This window comes from Boleophthalmus pectinirostris, unplaced genomic scaffold, assembly GCF_026225935.1.
Source record: "Boleophthalmus pectinirostris isolate CB_2022bp ecotype Guang Dong unplaced genomic scaffold, ASM2622593v1 HiC_scaffold_11, whole genome shotgun sequence".
Lineage (NCBI taxonomy): Eukaryota > Metazoa > Chordata > Actinopteri > Gobiiformes > Gobiidae > Boleophthalmus > Boleophthalmus pectinirostris.
The window spans coordinates 259,850-279,550 of record NW_026570994.1 but is presented as its reverse complement, the minus strand read 5'-3'; the positions used below and the strand labels follow the sequence as shown (position 1 = coordinate 279,550).

Genomic DNA, 19,701 nt, shown 5'->3' with positions numbered 1-19,701 from the left:
ATGTTTTGTTCTTAGCCATTCTTGTGTGTTTTTAGCTGTGTGTTTTAGGTCATTGTTCTGTTGGAAGATCCATGACCTACAACTGAGACTGAGCTTTCTGACACTAGGCAACACATTTCGTTCCAAAATACCTTGATAGTTTTGAGATTCCATTGTATTTTGTACAGATTCAAGACGCCCTGTGCCAGATGCAGCAAAACAGCTCCAGAACAAAACCAAGTCTCCTCCGTGTTTCACAGTGGGGACAGTGTTCTTTTCTTGGTGTGTTTCATGTTTGCGTCTGTGAACATAGAGCTGATGTGTCTTGCCAAAGAGCTCCAGTTTTGCCTCATCTGTCCAAAGAACATTCTCCCAGAAGCTTTGTGGCTTGTCATTATGCATTGTGACAAATTCGAGTTTCACTTTTTATGATGTGTCCTCAGCAGTGGTGTCCTCACATGAAGTCCACGTTGGCTCAAACACTGATGGATGGTGTGATCTGACACTCATGTACTTTACCCTTCAAGTTCACATTTTATTTTTTTGTAGGTTGTTCTGGGCTCTTTGGTTCCATTCGTATGATCCATTTATTCAATTTGTCATTAATTTTCCCCTTGCGGTCGTGTCCAGGGAGGTTGGCTTCAGTCCTGTGGACCTTAAATTTTTGAAGAACATGTGTAACTGTAATCACAGGAACATCAAGCTGCTAGGAGATGGTCTTATTGTCTTTATCTTTAACCTGCTTGTCAATAATTTTCTTTCTAGTCTCCTGACACAGTTCTCTTCTTCTCTTTCTCTAGTCCATGTTCAGTGTTGTGTCCATCATGTCTCCAAACAGCACAATGACACATGTCTCCCTTTAAACAGACAGACTGACTGAGGACAAGTTTGAAGAACCTGTGATGCAAACTAGAGACACACTGAAGTTTAACATGTCCCTATTGTCCAGTTCCTTACAATCTTTTCTAGAGGTACCATCATATTTGTCCAGGCCAGTTTAATTAGTTTGTTTTTTTAAATAATTCTGTTGAACAACAATTTAAAAACAGTGTCTGATTTTCATTGGTTATTTGTCAGGAAATTTTATTTATTATTGCTTTTCTCAGTTTCAAGTTATTTCAGTGACCATTGTTGATTTTTCTTTCATTACCAGAGGGTTACCAACAATTTTGTCCATGTCTGTATTTGATAAGTATTTGGGGTTAAAAATTAGGGTAAGTATATTTTATATCATCGGAAAAACAAGGAAAAAATGTGCTATAGCTGATGTTACTGATATTATTGCCAGTGTTCTGTCAAAATGGGCTGCCCTGTCACAATGAGCTCCCAGCAGCCTAAATTGACTGTGACATCTATCAATTCACGCTGCCCTGTCAAAATAACTGACCTTACATTTTTCCATTTACAGTTGTATAGCTCCTATAAAGTGAACCTCCCCAGTTTGATACATATTTCTTTGGATTAGAGACGCAGGCCCCTCCTTGAACCGTCACCTTATCGTGGTGGAGGGGTTTGAGTGCCCGAATGATCCCGGGAGCTATGTTGTCGGGGGCTTCATGCCCCTGGTAGGGTCACCCAAGGCAAACAGGTCCGGGGAGACGGGTCAGACGAAGAACGGTTCAGAAGCCCCTATGATGAGTGTACAAGCAAGGCCAGTTACGTCGCCCGGATTGGCGTCACCGGGGCCTCACCCTGGAGCCAGGCCTGGGGTGGGTGCTCGCCAGCGAGCGCCTGGTGGCCGAGCCTCCCCCCACGGGGCTCGGCCGGGCTCAGCCCGAAGGAGCGACGTGGGGCCGTCCTCACGTGGGCCCACCACCCGCAGGAGGATCCATATGGGGCCAGTGCAGAGAGATCTGGGCAGCAGTCGACGGCGGGGGCCTCGGCGACCGGATCTCCGGACATGGAGACTAGCCCTGGGGACATGGAATGTCACCTCGCTGGGGGGTAAGGAGCCTGAGCTTGTGCGGGAGGTTGAGCGTTACCGACTAGATATAGTCGGCCTCACCTCCACGCACAGTTTGGGCTCTGGAACCCAACTCCTTGAGAGGGGCTGGACTCTCCATTTCTCTGGCGTTGGCCGCGGGCAGCGGCGGCGGGCTGGTGTGGGCCTGCTCATTGCCCCACAGCTCAGTCGCTGTGTGTTGGAGTTCACCCCGGTGAACGAGAGGGTCGCGTCCCTGCGCCTTCGGGTCGGGGACAGGTCTCTCACTGTGGTGTCGGCCTACGGGCCGAACAGCAGTGCAGAGTACCCGGCCTTCTTGGAGTCCTTGGGAGGGGTACTAGACAGTGCACCGACCGGGGACTCCGTTGTTCTCCTGGGGGACTTCAACGCCCACGTGGGCAACAACAGTGACACTTGGAGAGGGGTGATTGGGAGGAACGGCCTCCCCGATCTGAACCCGAGTGGTGTTTTGTTATTGGACTTCTGTGCTAGTCACAGTTTGTCCATAACGAACACCATGTTCGAGCACAAGGTCCATAAGTGCACGTGGCACCAGGACACCCTAGGCCGGAGGTCGATGATCGACTTTGTCGTCGTGTCATCTGATCTCCGGCCGCGTGTCTTGGACACTCGGGTGAAGAGAGGGGCTGAGCTGTCAACTGATCACCACCTGGTCGTGAGTTGGGTTCGCTGGCGGAGGAGGAAGCCGGAAAGACCTGGCAGGCCCAAGCGTGTAGTGAGGGTCTGTTGGGAACGTCTGGCGGAGCCCTCTGTCAGAGGGACCTTCAACTCGCACCTCCGGGAGGACTTCTCCCGGATTCCGGGGGAGGCTGGAGATATGGAGTCCGAGTGGGCTTCATTCTCGGCCTCTATTGTCAATGCAGCTGCTCGGAGCTGTGGGCGTAAGGTCTGTGGTGCCTGTCGCGGCGGCAACCCCAGAACCCGGTGGTGGACACCGGAAGTAAGGGATGCTGTCAAGCTGAAGAAGGAGTCCTATCGGGCCTTGCTGGCTCGGGGGACTCCTGAGGCAGCTGACAGGTACCGGCGGGCCAAGCGTGCTGCAGCCCGTGTGGTCGCGGAGGCAAAAACTCGGAGCTGGGAGGAGTTCGGGGAGGCCATGGAGAAGGACTATCGGACGGCCTCAAAGAGATTCTGGCAAACCGTCCTGCGCCTCAGGAGGGGAAAGCAGTTCTTCACCAACACTGTTTACAGTGCGGGGGGAGAGCTGTTGACCTCGACTGGGGACGTTGTCCGGCGGTGGAAGGAATACTTTGAGGATCTCCTCAATCCCACCGTCACGTCCTCCGAGGAGGAGGCCGAGGCTGGGGACTCGGAGGCGGACTCATCCATCACCCTGGCCGAAGTCACTGAGGTGGTTGGCAAGCTCCTTGGTGGCAAGGCTCCGGGGTTGGATGAGATCCGTCCTGAGTACCTGAAGTCTCTGGATGTTGTGGGGCTGTCTTGGCTGACACGCCTCTTCAACATCGCGTGGCGGTCGGGGACAGTACCTCTGGACTGGCAAACCAGGGTGGTGGTCCCTCTGTATAAGAAGGGGGACCGGAGGGTGTGTTCCAACTATAGGGGGATCACACTTCTCAGCCTTCCCGGTAAGGTCTATGCCAGGGTACTGGAGAGGAGAATCCGGCCGATAGTCGAACCTCGGATTCAGGAGGAGCAGTGTGGTTTTCGTCCTGGCCGTGGAACACTGGACCAGCTCTACACTCTCCATAGGGTGCTCCAGGGTTCATGGGAGTTTGCCCAACCAGTCCACATGTGTTTTTGTGGATCTGGAGAAGGCATTCGACCGTGTCCCTCGTGGTGTCCTGTGGGGGGTGCTCTGGGAGTATGGGGTCCGGGGCCCTTTGCTAAGGGCTGTCCGGTCCCTGTATGACCGGAGCAGGAGCTGTGTTCGCATTGCCGGCAGTAAGTCAGACCTGTTCCCGGTGCATGTTGGACTCCGCCAGGGCTGCCCTTTGTCACCGGTTCTGTTCATTGTATTTATGGACAGAATTTCTAGGCGCAGTCAGGGGCCGGAGGGGGTCCGGTTTGGGGACCACAGGATTTCATCTCTGCTGTTTGCGGACGATGTTGTCCTGTTGGCTTCATCGAACCAGGACCTGCAATGTGCACTGGGGCGGTTTGCAGCCGAGTGTGAAGCGGCTGGGATGAAGATCAGCTCTTCCAAGTCCGAGGCCATGGTTCTCGACCAGAAAAAGGTGGCTTGCCCTCTCCGGGTGGGTGGGGAGTCTTTGCCTCAAGTGGAGGAGTTCAAGTATCTCGGGGTCTTGTTCACGAGTGAGGGAAGGACGGAACGTGAGATTGACAGGCGGATCGGTGCAGCTTCGGCAGTGATGCGGTCGCTGTATCGGACCGTTGTGGTGAAGAGGGAGCTGAGTCGAAAGGCGAAGCTCTCGATTTACCGGTCAGTCTTCGTACCTATGGTCATGAGCTCTGGGTAGTGACCGAAAGGACGAGATCGCGGATACAAGCGCTCGAAATGAGTTTCCTCCGCAGGGTGGCTGGGCGCTCCCTTAGAAATAGGGTGAGGAGCTCAGTCACACGGGAGGAGCTCGGAGTAGAGCCGCTGCTCCTCCACGTCGAGAGCAGCCAGTTGAGGTGGCTCGGGCATCTGTTCCGGATGCCTCCTGGGCGCCTCCCTCGGGAGGTGTTCCGGGCATGTCTCGCCGGGAGGAGGCCCCGGGGAAGACCCAGGACACGCTGGAGGGACTATGTCTCTCGGCTGGCCTGGGAACGCCTCGGGGTCCCCCCGGAGGAGCTGGAGGACGTGTCTGGGGTGAAGGAAGTCTGGGAGTCCCTGCTTAGGCTGCTCCCCCCGCGACCCGGCCCCGGATAAGCGGACGAAAATGGATGGATGGATGGATAGAGACGCAGGTTTGACGCTGTTTGCACACGGTGATCACACTTTATACTTTAATTATGTCAAATCTAAACTCATTTATATGAATCTGCGTAGGTAGTTCATTTGGACAGTCGTATTCTGTTCAAATAGGCTCTAACTAAAGGGAGCACATATCGACAGTCCAATTTAGCTATCGAATAATGTCCCACTGTAGAATCACCATTATTCACTCATTTAGATGAATTTGGGCAGAGCTCATTTCCACAGGTTTATATTTTCTATCAAATAAGGCTCCACTATAGAAGAGAAAGAAATGACTGGAAACACTCAAATCTTAGCATTAAATATATCATATTTAAAATGAAAATGATAATGATAAAATCAAATTAAAATTAAATTCAAACTATTCAATCATGTAACGTAGTTATTCTGCTGCAAATCTAAAACACACACGTCATTGCTTAACTGGTCCAAACACACAACAAAACCAACACACTCAAATGTGACTTGTTACTCCACTTCTGTTTCGGGAGCTCAAATCAACATAATTTAAACTTTAACAGCGCTTAGGGGTTGTGCGCATGGGCAGTGGCACTAGGGAGCTCAAATCGACGGGACACCAGTACTCGTGGACAACATAAAATGATCCAGTCCAAATCTTTTTTTATGTCACTTTAACCAAACTTCTGTTAACCAAAACCAGTTTCACAATAGACACAATGTAAACTTAGTGTCAAAACAATAAACACATCTTCATTTTGACCTGTTGCCCAACTATACCCAACAGAGAGTGGAGTGTTAAAATAGACTTCAGTCCATTAAACACAGGAGTTCATTAAACATTATTTGAGTTAATTAAACATTTTTGGAAATGTTAAATAAGTAACACTGGACCAAAGTTCCTGTTTAACCCCGAAATCAAAAGTTATATGAACATTTTGAGAGTAAACAGGTAACACTTTGTAGAGTTATCCTGATTTAGCTCAACAACACACAGAGGTATTTTTATTTTTATTTGTAATTTAAGATGAAATTATGAACAAAACTTGTTCAACCTGGTCTTCTCTTGTAGGAGTGTGAAGTGGTGGGTGGGAAGTGCCAAATTAACACTAAGGGAGGTTGAATGAACTTCAACCATGTCAACTCTGGCTAATAACCCCAACTCCAACTTTCAAATAGTTAAAATAATACTTTTCATGTTAAAAACAACTCTTAAAAATTTACCCTGAAATTTTAACCCTCCAGTTTTTTGCTGTATCAGACTGTTGTGGTGAAGAGGGAGCTGAGCTGAAAGGCAAAGCTCTCGATTTACAGGTCCATCTACATTCCTCCCCTCACCTTTGGTCATGAGCTCTGAGTAATGACCGAAAGGACGAGATCGAGGATACAAGCGGCTGAAATGAGTTTCCTCCGACTGGGTGCTCCCTCAGATATAGGGTGAGGAGCTCAGTCACACGGGAGGAGCTTGGAGTAGAGCCGCTGCTCCTCCATGTGGAAAGGAGCAGCTGAGGAGAGGAAATCTGTTCTGATGCCTCCTGGGTGCTTCCTTCAGGAGGTGTTCATGTCCCACCAGGAGGAGGCTCCGGGGAAGACCCAGGACACACTGGAGGGACTATGTCTCTTGGCTGGTCTGAGAACACCTTGGAGTTCCCCCGGAGGAGCTGGAGGAATTGTCCGGGGATGAGGGAAGTCTGGGAGTCCCTGCCTAAACTGCTGCCCTCACGACCCGGCCCCGGATAAGTGAAAGAAAACAGATGGATTTGATGTATTCCCCTTACATCAAATCATCATCAGTCATCTTGTCTGTAAATAAAATTCATAAATACGTGTAACTGTGAAAAAGATTATATTTATAGAGACAACTTCTACTGTATTATTCTATAACCACCCACACCTCAATATCTGTGCTACAGTCATTTCATCTGCCCCATTTAAGTCAAACACAATTGTATAGGAGGTTCTGATGTCACTACAGAAACACTGCATGCTGACACCAAGTTCCAAAGACAAACAAGGTCATGGACTCTTCCTCGATGCACTCAGAATACAGTTTTTCCACATTCAATCAATACCGACACTCCACCCCTCCTTTCAGGTCTATTCTCCACCTCCTCCATCTCTCCATCGATCTCGCTCATTCACCTGTCTGCGTTTGTCCTTTCAAAGCGGGCAGATGACTGTGTTTCAGTCTCATCAGCACAGTGCCCGGGGTTATCTCAGTTGCCTCACCGGATCCTGTCCTCTCCCGGAGTGCGGAATAATAAGTAATAGCAGATCTCCAACAGTGCTGAAGATGTTACAGGCCAGACACAGGGACATGGCAGGAACCACCGCGAAACGAACCACGATTGAATCAAAAGAACTATTTGAACAACGGCAATTAGTGAAATGTCTTGATCTGTAATGTTCTCTGCAAACACTTATCTGGTCTCCTTGGTGTTTTAATGTGTATAAAACCTGCTAATTCTGTAGTTCTAACCTTTTCAAAAGTGCACTAAAATGTGTGTGATTCCTGTGTTAGCCTAGCAGTGTGTTCTGCTGTTTGTGGTTTCCAGTACGTTTAAAATAAGCTCGTAAAACTCAGTCAATCTGTCACATCTTGATAGTAGATTAAACTGTCTGTAGTTTGATTAATATTGAACATAGAAGGCATGGAATGATTGTGATTGATGAACATAGAAAGTGTTCATCAGCATTTTTTTTTTTTACCAATGAAATGTTAGCACCCCTGGCGTTTGGAGATAGTAGACATATGAGTATCTGTCTGGCCTTCTCCTAAAAGCCTCATTATTTTTCCATTTTAAAATGTTTTTCCTCTATTATGCACATGCACATTGTTGTTTTGTGCATCCATTCCGTATATTTGAGAGCTTGTTCCTAGTGTCCGCTTTCGCCCACCTACATTGTTGAAAATAGAGCAGGACAGTTGCAGAAGAGGAGACTGAAAAGTAGACTCATTCAGCCCTCCTCCTCCTCCACACTCGCACTTCACAGGTGAGTAATGTTCCTCAGAGATGGACAATATTAGAACTGTGGGAGACACACAAAATGGAAAATCGCACAGGATGTGACTGGTAAAAGGCGAATACCTGACAACCAGCGGCACATTACAGTATTTCAGTGCCTCGGTCAGTTTTAATGAAGGTCACCAGCTGGTTCCTGTGGCATTCAGCACGGTCTATGATAGGCCAGGTCAAAACAGGAGATTCATTGGAGTCTCTGCAGGAATAAAATATACTTGCTCTTCCAGGTGGGCGAAATATAGTAACATAACAAATAACAAAACAATCTATCAAATCAAATGTATTTGTATTTAAAACAGCCCAAGCTTACCAAAGTGCTAGACAACATTTACACTGAAATAAAATATACAATAAGCAAATCAAGCAGAATTCTAACAATAAAAATGCAGCAACTCTGGACAAACGCCAAAGAGAAAGGTGCGTTTTGAATAAGGATTTAAAGTGCTCCAGTGACTGTGCACTTCTAATGTGCAAAGTGTTCCACAGTCGTGGACCAACCACAGAGAAGGTCCCATCTCCTCTGCTCCTCAGCCTGGTCGTGGGGACGGCAGGAGGTGCTGGTCTGCAGAGCGCAGACCTCTGGATGGGACATGGGGCTGAAGGAGTTCAGATAAATAAGAATGTGTCATTCTATTAATAATAGTAATCCAATTTAAAATGGGTTCTAAAATGTAGAGGGAGCTAATGCAGGAATTTAAGAACAAGAGGGATTCTTTCCCGTTAAAGGCGAGCTGCTGCATTCAGGAGCCTGCAGGCGGCTGAGCTGGGCCTGGTCAATGCAGCAGACAAAGAGTTACAGTAATCGAGTCATGAGGTCAGAAATGCATGAATGGCCTTTTCAAAGTGCAGATGTGAAATGAATGATTTGATTTTGTTCAAAACCCTTAACTGATAGAAACTTGATTTAAGAACAGAGCTTACTTGCTTTTCAAATTTAAAATTGCAATCAAAATTGACACCATGATTTCTAGAAAATGCTTTTTTGAACTAAGAGGACCTAAGGCACTGGCACGGTTCACCAACAGATCAGAAAGACCAAAAACAATTATTTCTGTCTTTTGCGTATTTAAACTGAGGAAGTTTGACTGCATCCATTCCTGAACCTCCTTTAAGCAATTCCCCAGTGCTTGTACAGAGCAGCTGGTCTGAAATCTATAATAAGAAACCTATGCAAAAAAATAAAATAAAAAATAAACTGAAACAACAGAAGCGTGAAATGTAATTAATAAAAAAATGTTTATAACATGATTTTTCGGCACTTTTGTGGTTAATTGTGCAGTGGAAACTCCATTCCCATTAAGTGCAGTACTTAAACCTCAAAACCATGAAATGAATATGCATGTTTAAAGCTGCACAATATCACTCTTCTGGTTCTCATCTACACATGCTGTTGCTTTATTTGGAATATTCCATGGTATGGCATTAAACAAATAGCTGTCTTGCATTTCAGTTACAGTTGTTATTATAGCTCAATAGGTGGGTCGTCTCCACAGATCTGACCAGCAACTTGACCAGGTCAGGTGGAGATACATTTCAGACAAGCTTTACAGTTAATCCCAAAATAGCTGGAATCTGAAAAGTGATGGAGTCAGTAATGTAAAAGCGCTGCTCATTTACCTTAACATTTCAACTGTTACACTTACACAAACTGAGAAAATGCATAAATTCATTCCTCTTGGCTGATTCGGAGGCGTGAGTCTTCTGCAGTCTGGGGGCTTGCATAATGAGCTGCGGTTAGCTTGTTAGCGGCCAATATAGCTCAGCATCTGTGTGCGTGCGTGCGTGTGTGCGTGTGTGTGCATGTGTGCGTGTGTGTGTGCGTGCATGTGTGCATGCGTGTGTGTGGCGTCAGGACCGCACTCCACTCCCATGTGCCACTCCGAGTCACTCTCAGAGCGCCTGATGGATTCACTTGAATGTCATTGCCGTATTACACTTCAGAGCTACCAAAACATCACTGATTAGATGACAAAAATAGATATCAAATAAATAAATTGTGTTTTTGAAAGTCCTTTGGCTTTGAAGCTCTGCCTGCTGCATGTGAATTTTAAGCTGGCGCATATTCAAGGTTTTTCATTTATCAGAGCTTTTTTTTTTTACTGAGATGCTTTCAAATTGGGCAAGTTTTTATTTAATCTTTTTTTCACTTATCTAAAAACATCTGGCAACAGTGACTTCTGAAATGACAAATAGCATGGCAATTATCAACCTGATTCTAATACATAAAGGCACTGAGGTTACAGAACAGTGGCTAATTAGGTTTCAAATAGAACTCAACCTTTATCAAAGGTGTAGTGACTGAGGACTAACGCAAAAATGTCTCAACATTAAAGAGAATGAAGAACAAGACAAGAAGAACTCCACATAACATACCACTGATTAAAAAAAAAACTACTGCTTTAGAACAAGTCCACTGTAGGCGATGCACCGATCTGATACTGGTACTGGTATCTGTGTTGATACTTATTTTCTGGATGGTGTATTGGCTTCCTAATTTTGGTTCAGTCAGTATCCCGGTATCAGAACTGGAAAAGCTGGATTGGTGCATTTCTAGTCCACTTGAAAAAGTTGAAACTGTAATATGCCAAGAATACAAGTTTTTGTTCTAAACATTCTGCTTTGCACCGGTTTGACAAGACAATGAAAAGTTGGCCTGATGTTGAACTGTCAGTGTATTTTTAGCCGTACATAAAAGCTCTTATTGCAGAGGCTCTCAGACCAGACACCTCCAGAGGCTCCAGTGAATTACAGCCAGAGCCGCAGACATTTATGAGGGATGTGCGGGCCTCCTGTCAGTGCTGAGCCAGCAGATGAAGTCAGCGCATCAATACATGGGACTGCAGTGAAACCATGGACATTGATTGGCTTTGGGGTTACATAACAACAGCTTTCTTATCTTGTCTTATTTTGTCTTTATGGTAATTATTGTCTTCTGGATATTGTCAGAGTAGAGTTTCCCATGTTCAGTCCTGACTCTGGTGTTGGTTGTTGGGCTGGTGATGGTTCATGGCAGGAGATAGTTTGGAGCCAGGTCATAGCCTTGTACACAAGTAGAGCTACTTTAAAGTCTCTTCACCGAGCCACAGAGCAGCCTCTCCAACTTCTCCTCTTTACTTCTCCCCAGAGGTGATGCATTTTTCCTAACAAATCCATACTACCCATTGCTATTCTGACCTCTTGACTGGACATAGTCTGTTACTACTGATTAACTAGCTGCTAATTGCACCCCACTCATTTATCTCTGTCTGTTTAGATCTCTTAGTTGAATTAGATTAGAGCTATAATTTTGCTGTTTGTAAACCAAAACAATGGGTCAAAATGTGTACAATGTCCACCAGCTGTGGTCAGAGGAGGCCTGTGTGAGATGAGTAAAGCTGGTCCATGTTTCCCCTGCTCTAACGTAGGGTCTACATAAATACTATTCTAGTTTTGAAGTTGTTCAGAATCAAATATCAAATTTTAAAGGTATATATCTACTAATTTACCTGATGAAGCATCTGCCGCCCGCTTGTCTTCATCAAGATGTCATTGCTTTGCCTACGACATTGCTCTTGAAAAGGAGATCTTCAAATCTCAATGGGACCTGACTAGTCAAATAAAGGTTAAATAAAGACAAACCTCTGGGGAGATCAGAACATAATCACTGTTGTCTCATAAACGTGTTCTAACCTTATCAGTATAATTTTCAAGTTTAATTGTGTTTCATTTTCCAGTAAATTTGACCATGAGGACACTGGCAACTGTTGTGTTTTATGTTGCATGAGTCACTGAGTCACACCATCCTTAAAAAGCACACATGATGTTTGCTGCTGGATCTTGCAGTATTTCGCTGCAAATTTATGGAGCAAGAACTGTGTATAAAGAAGTTATGATGATGAGTACAAATCTGTGCTCCCCCTTGTGTTTCAGCTTAAAGCATTTTCCCATGCACTTGAACATGAAACTTGTTTGGCATAAAAAGTCAGATGTACTGCATTTGAAATAAGTTTAAACTAAAGATTCAGGTTTTGACTTGGATTTGAATAACACAGTCCAGCGTACACAGGTGTATGAATGCCTTGAAGGTAGAAAAATTTGACTATTGGCCATTTCTTCCTTCCTTATTCTTTTATTCAGCGATCTCGAACAGTAATCTATATTTTTTCAGTTAATGTCACAATTTACCATTTAGTTACCTCAATATTTGATGAAGTTTTTAAAAATGATTTTGTATATTTCTGCCTTTATCACTGATACACTGATCATGCTGTTTGGTTGTGTTGCAGCCGTCCCAGCAGCTCCAGTTAACGTGTCCGTGTCCCAGCTGAGGGCCGACTCTGCCCTGGTCACCTGGAGCATTCCACAGGGAGACACTGTCATTGGCTACGCCCTCTCACAACAGGTAATGTACAGCAGCCCGTCGCAGAGCCTGGCTACCTTGTCTTGTCTTGATGTTTGTATTTGAAGGTAGAATACTTTGAGCTGTATTCTTTCTAAGCTAAGAGTCCATAGCACAAGAGAGCTCAAAAATCATTCAAGCATTTAGGTTTACTTTTTAGCAGAGGTGGGGCCAAGTCATTGTTTTGCAAGTCTCAAGTAAGTCTAAAGTCTTTGACCTCAAGTCAAGTCCCAAGTCAAAAACAGGAAAGTCCAAGTCGAGTCTCGAGTCACCGGCCCATAAGTCCAAGTCAAGTCCAAGTCATCTGTTTTGAGCTTCAAGTCATTTTAAATCTTTTAAGTAAAAACTTACTAAATATAGCTTAACTTAGATTTTTGCTTTTAAACTAAAACTGTTCTTAAAAAGTCATGGTATATTTATATATGAGTATTTATATGAGATATCTATATAAGAGATATCTATATGAGAAATCATTACAGAAAGAATTCAGATTTTCAGTGCTAAATAAGTTATTTTGTCTTGTCGTCTGCGCTGAAATGGAAGTTCTTTGTTCTTTGTAGTTCCCACTGTTTTACTGTATTGTACTGTATATTACTGTAGTACATTTGAGGATAACACATCACAGTACTTCAGTTACATACAAAGTAACAAACAGAAGTTGGAGGGACATGTTCCAGTTTGTAAAATTAAGCGCTGCATTTATCAACTGTAAAGAGAAAAGTATGTCCTAAATACATATTAAAAGAAGCATCAAGTGTTCTCAAGTCCCAAGTCAATGACCTTCAAGTCCAAGTCGAGTCTCAAGTCTATTTTATCAAGTCTCAATTCCTAAAAATAGTGACTCAAGTCTGACTCGAGTCCAAGCACGACTCGCAAGTCCCCACCTCTTCTTTTTAGCACAGATATTCATTAGACAGTATACTGTATCTATCTCTAGTCTATTAGCCACACATTAAGGAAGGAGAAAAATATTTGTACTACTTTATCAATGCCACCTTTAATGTACATATTAGGAATGAGCATTCGATGAAATTTTCTTAATTGATCGTCGGAAGAATTAATGATCGATTATCGATCGTTAAGTCAATCATTAACATTTTTATATTAAAATGATCATTATTATTATTACTATCTGCACTAATAATCTGCATAAATAAATTCAACTTTACGACATATAAACCGTAACGACTCTAGAGCCACATCAGCCTGTTTGACATTAGAATGTGTTTAATTCAGTTTTGCGCAACTCTCACAGAAACAAAACTTAAAACCGCATCGCTAATTTGCATAAACTAAGCGAAGATAAAAAATACAGCTCTTGTGCGCTGATGCGGTCAACGTCTGACTCAGTGGAATATATGTTAGTGTGACCATATTTGCGTTGTCAAAACCAGGACACCGTACGGGAGGTGGGAGACGGGGGGGCGGGAGAGGGGGGGTGGGGACTCGTCATCGACATTGAGCGACTCTCACCAGGCAATACTTTTTTCACTGGACACTGAAACATATAGTCAGGGATCTAAAGTCTCAAAAGCTCTAGAAAATGGGTTGAACCTGACATCTCCTGCCATACTTTTTATTTGTGTTTTTTTTGTTAACTGTGACCCTGAGGACCAATAATTGGAGGGTCTGCTCTTCCGGAAATATCGCGAAAAAAAATTTTGAACATTTTAGTGTAGGTAACCTTCATTTTGTGATAGAAAATTATGAAAAATGAAAAATTTCCTCAAATCCTCAGTGGATTGGGTAAGCTGTCTACAAATACATTCCAGATGCAAAGAACACATGTGGTGACAACATTCAGTGAAAAAAATATTCATAAAACACATTTCTACAGGATTTTGGCTCAATTTAATGCCAAAAAATAAGGCATTTTTTTTCACTTTTTTCCAATATTTTCATCTTTACCTCATTGGCAATCAACTATTCCCCCAAGTTTTGACATCAGCCAATATGCCATTCTTTTCTTCAAACAGTATAGTCATTCCACAGAAAAAAATATAAAAATCCAACCAAAATCAATGGATCTGTGATGATTTCTTTACCATCAACAGGCCCAGAACCTCAATAGAATGTGAGGCTCCTCTCAACATTCCATAAGACACACTGGATATTTAGCATGGTTGTTAATGTCCACATTATTAAACATCATGGCCTAGGCATCTTTTAAATAATAATAATAATAACAACAATAATAATAATAATAATAATAATAATAAATATATGATCGATAATGATCGGCCCTCACTCGAGCCTATGCCACACCCATGCCACGCTGCACCCCGGCCATGTTGAGCTCTGCACATGCCGTGCCCCACGAATGCACCTTACTCATTGATCTAACTTCTAAATTAACACTAACCCCTAAACCTACGTGAACTCCTAACCATAGCCCTAACAATAGCCTAAACTTAACCCTAGCCCTAACCCAAACCTTACCAATAACCCAGGGGTCGGCAACCCGCGGCTCCGGAGCTGCATGTGGCTCTTTAGCACTCCCCTTGTGGCTCCCTGGAGCTTTTTCAAAAATGAGTGAAAATGGAAAATGAATGATTTTTGTTGTTGTTGTTTTAATCTGGTTTCTTTAGGGATAAAACCCTCGTTCATCTCTGGTCATGGATTGATCCATCAGCTGTGTGTGCAAATGCAAACACATGAAAAATGTTTCAGCAGAACAAATAGATGAGCTGTCCGGTGCCTCCACCTGAGAAGCGCTTTCCCCGAAAAAAAAACAAAAAAACACGTGCGCAGACGGACCGCTAAGAACAACATATAACGAACCAAACGGGATTCACACTTCTGTCCGGATGCTTTGCACCCCCTCAGAACCAGCCACGGTCGAGCGCGGAGGACCGGAGCAGCCCGGACCTGTGGTCCACAGCGCATTCTCGCTTTTTCCGCACGGAACCAGCGCACAGATGACGGCACTGAAGCACTCGGACCCAGTCCTTTGCGCGCTGGTCTTGCTCGCCCCCGTCTGGAACCAGGACACGGAGGACGAAGCCTCCGGACAATCTGACCAACACTGGACCCCCAGACCCGTCTTGAGGGGCTGCGCGCTGACTGCTCCCATATGTTTAGCGCTGCTGCCCGAGTTCAGAGCTTCTGCTCCGGGTTTATTTTATGAGTGCTCCTATGCACGACCAGAAGAAATGCGACTGCTGCTCTGAATACTTCCATCATCATCGTCAAAGCAACAGGTAAACGTCGGTCGCACTTTCAGCGCGTCAGCTCCTAAAACTCCGTTTATCTCAGTTTACATGCAAACATGAAACCAGAGTTTTCCAAAATCTCCACTCTAGCCAGAGTTTTTAGAAAGATTTGTTTTCAGAGGCGAATTCGCCGTTTGCGTTTAAACGATGTGTACAAACGAAGGGAAATGTGTCCGTTTTAAAAAATACCCGTGTACGTGTAAACGGGGCCTAAATGACAAAGGAATAAACACTAACCACCTGATTTCAGTGGCTACAGACGGCGCACCGAGTATGAGAGGGTCGCAAAAGGGGTTTGTGTAATCATGAATGCTCATTTTGTATTTGTAGCCTACTTAGTCATTTTAATAGTCGGCTTATACAGCTAATATACTGACAGCCTATGTTGCCTTCATATTAGGCTTATATAAGGCTTTTCATTTTGTGCGGCTCCAGGCAGGTATGGTTTTAGTTTTTTTGGGCCAATATGGCTCTTTGAACATTTTGGGTTGCCGACCCCTGCCCTAACCTAACCCTAACCCCTGATCTTAACCGAACCTTACTATTTTTCTCAATTTCTGTATGTGTTGATTTTTTTTTTTTTAATCCAAGATGGTGGACTTCCAGTTTGGGAGACAGCGTGGTCACAATATGCTTTATTGTTCCTATTCCCATGATGCATCTGTGTACTAAATTTGGTTTGAGTACATCAAAGTTTTTGTTGGGACGTCCCCTTGGTGAAGACAGATTTTTAGCCAGTTGCCATGGCAACACAATGGGAGATGGAGTGTGGGTGTCATTGACTTTTTTCATTAAGACCAGGCCACGAATGTGTGTACCAAATTTTACATGCCTACGACAAAGTAAAATTTTATTGTTCCATACAACCTCCCTAGGGGGCGCTATTGTGTCCAGTTTAGATTTTCTTATATAAATCTGTTCAGGGTCAGAGTGTCCACCAACAATTAAAGTTTGAGTGAACTTGGCCAAAGTTTGTGCGAATTATCACGCATCAAAGTTTGATGGCGAGCTCCAAAAACGAACCCGAAATTTGCACCGTTGCCACAGCAACACTGTTTTAAAAAGCTTTAAACAACTTTTAATGTCTTACTCATCTAGATGATACAGAATGATTCTAGTGAGTCTGGGTCAAATGCCTTAGGACGAGTTCGTTCAAATATGAGGACAAGAAAATGCGCCTTTGGCGCCGAGTCGCGCGATCAGTCCAATATGGCCGACTTCCTGTTAATATACTTTTTTGTTCCTATTCCCATGGTGCATCTGTGTACCAAATTTGGTTTGGCTACGCCAAAGTTTTTGTTGGGCGTCCTATAGATGCATCAAGAATCTCAGACTTCCGGTCATTGTGCAGTTCATGCTGGGAAGGATTTTCCAAAAAAGTGAGCATCAAACCTCCATGTTTGTTTTCCCAGTGGGATGCGTCTATTGTCAAAGTCGATCTTTTCAAGTCTTTTGAACCATATCACTTTTGTTTCTGGTTCTGATATTGTCATATTTTAGTTTTGTGATTCAGATATCGTTAATTGTGTGGTTGTTGGATCCTAACAGCGGAAAACGACTCGAGAAATTTGTTTGCGAACTCCATAAATGCAAAAGTGAATCAGATGTGTGTGACTCAAACCTCTGTTCAAACTGTTTCTCTTCCCAACAGAATTGAAAAATAGTGAAAGGTGAAGGTGATGGGCAGGATTGATCCACAGGAAGAACCAAAAAGGAAACCTTTGACTTCCTAACTCATCTTTGAGTTAGGAAGTCAAAGTTATTCTCTGCAAAGTTAGTTTGCAGAGAATATTTTGTATGTGGAGTGACAACAAAGCGGGATCCCGTTTGTTAAGCGAGAGGTGCAGAAGACAAACAGACTGAGCTCACACTTTCTTGTTCTTGTGGTTTTACAGCAACATCAAGTCTTGGTCTCTTTGCAGTGGAAGGTGTTTCTTGATCAACAGCTGGTGCCTTTCACTTTGGCATTGACTTTTTAAATTCGTGAACAAGGTGGAGCGAGGGACCATGATGTTTAATAATGTGGACATTAACAACCATGCTAAATATCCAGTGTGTCTTATGGAATGTTGAGAGGAGCCTAACATTCTATTGAGGTTCTGGGCCTGTTGATGGTAAAGAAATCATCACAGATCCATTGATTTTGGTTGGATTTTTATATTTTTTTCTGTGGAATGACTATACTGTTTGAAGAAAAGAATGGCATATTGGCTGATGTCAAAACTTGGGGGAATAGTTGATTGCCAATGAGGTAAAGATGAAAATATTGGAAAAAAGTGAAAAAAAATGCCTTATTTTTTGGCATTAAATTGAGCCAAAATCATGTAGAAATGTGTTTTATAAATATTTTTTTCACTGAATGTTGTCACCACATGTGTTCTTTGCATCTGGAATGTATTTGTAGACAGCTTACCCAATCCACTGAGGATTTGAGGAAATTTTTCATTTTTCAAAATTTTCTGTCACAAAATGAAGGTTACCTACACTAAAATGGCCACAATTTTTTTTCGCGATATTTCCGGAAGAGCAGACCCTCCAATTATTGGTCCTCAGGGTCACAGTTAACAACAAAAACACAAATAAAAAGTATGGCAGGCGATGTCAGGTTCAGCCCATTTTTGAGACTTTGGCTCCCCGACTAATATGTGCTGCTTTGTTCACTTGTGCACATGGACTCACACTTGTCCCGACCAGAACGGAAAGTGTGGAATTTCTTGCACAAGTCTTCGTTAAATACGCATTTGTCCTTCGGTACGTTGCAGACTGCCCGACTGTTTGCGTCGGCTCGCTCCTTCTGAGTGCAGAGACACATGTACAGACCCTGTTTGGTCACGCTCCGCACAGCAACCTACATTCGGTTTGTCGATTAAAATTAACGTAATCGATGAAATTCTTAATGATCAATTATCGATTAATCGACTAATCATGCCCATCCCTAGTACATATACTCTTTAATGTTTTGTTCTGGTAGACTTTGTTGAATACTTTGACCTTGAGATCTCGTCTGTATTGAAATCTCCCTCCGACTAAGAAAGATTAAAAAAATATGAAAAGCCCATTGATTAGACCATTACATAAGAGTGGAGACGATGGATCCTGTGCTCGCTGCCAGCTTCTGATTCATGGCTCACTTCCTCATGTTGATTTCTATTTTTACTGGCAAGGGAACAACCGGCCTCTCAGACTCCAACTTGAAAAATACAACACAACACGCGGCTTTAGCTGTAGGCACACTGAGTCAAACACAAAAGGAATATATCAACATAAGTTTACATAACTTAGAGAAATCAAATCAGCATGTAAAGGTCATTTTTAATTGTAAGTCATATTACTCTCAGTACCTTTAAGAGATTGCTGTAGAATAAATTGTAGCCTGAGAGCTGAAGAGAAGTATTTATTTATCATCAGTACGCCACCTGCGACAGAAAAATTAACCCTCAAGACAATGTGATCATTAAGAAGCTGCCGATACGATACATACCTCGATACATAGGCCACAATACGATACATATCTCAATACAGTGTACTTTCGATTCAGTATGATATATTTCAAATTGATTCGATACAATTCAATAAAATAAAGACTAAATCATGGCTGTGATACTGAAAGTCTTTGTTAAATCACTTCTTGTGCAAAGTTCATATGAAACACAAACATTTTTTAATCATCAAAACTGTGAAAATGTCAAATGTGACTCATAAACGAGTTTTCTTCCTCTAAACACACAACAAAACTGTAGCTGTAATAAAATAATTGAGTAAAATAAACCAAAAAATACTGTTGGTGATATATCGATACAGCAGCCCATGATATCGATACTGTATCATCACATTAAACAATACTATATATTGATATTTAATATTTTTGCACACACCTAAATGTGATTGTGTTCTATAGTCCATTCTAGTCTAATGCGGTCAAGTCTGGTTATGCCTCTGTTGTAGGGAGTATTATACCTCTGATGACACAGGTCAAGGAACAAGGACTGGGTAAGTTCTTTATTAGAAGTAAAGTACTAATTCTCACTTTTACAACAGATCTCAAGTACAGATTGACCCATATGTTTTTTTTCAGCTCTGCTGATATTTTTGGGTCGATATGTGGAGCTGATTTTGATCATTTTTGCCAAATGATGCAATTTAAATTTACTAAACTTACTCCCAGCTCATAAACCTACATGAGAGTTGTCATGGATCATGTTTTGTGCAGTTATCTCTTTGTATTTTTGAGCTTGTAGATTAAACATTAGAAAGTCGAATATTTGGGGCAGATATTTGGACTCTTGAATTCAATCAAATCCTACATA

At 43.3% G+C, this 19,701-nt stretch overlaps 1 protein-coding gene across 1 annotated transcript in view; it reads left to right on the top strand.

Moving 5' to 3' along the window:
- Positions 1 to 19,701, top strand: part of LOC110175620 (fibronectin type III domain-containing protein 5-like) — a 47,096-nt gene that overhangs the window by 14,432 nt on the left and 12,963 nt on the right. Inside the window, exon 2 of the mRNA XM_020941824.1 lies at positions 12,070 to 12,185. Coding sequence (XP_020797483.1) covers positions 12,070 to 12,185 — 116 coding nt within the window. The remainder of the gene's footprint in view (positions 1 to 12,069; positions 12,186 to 19,701) is intronic.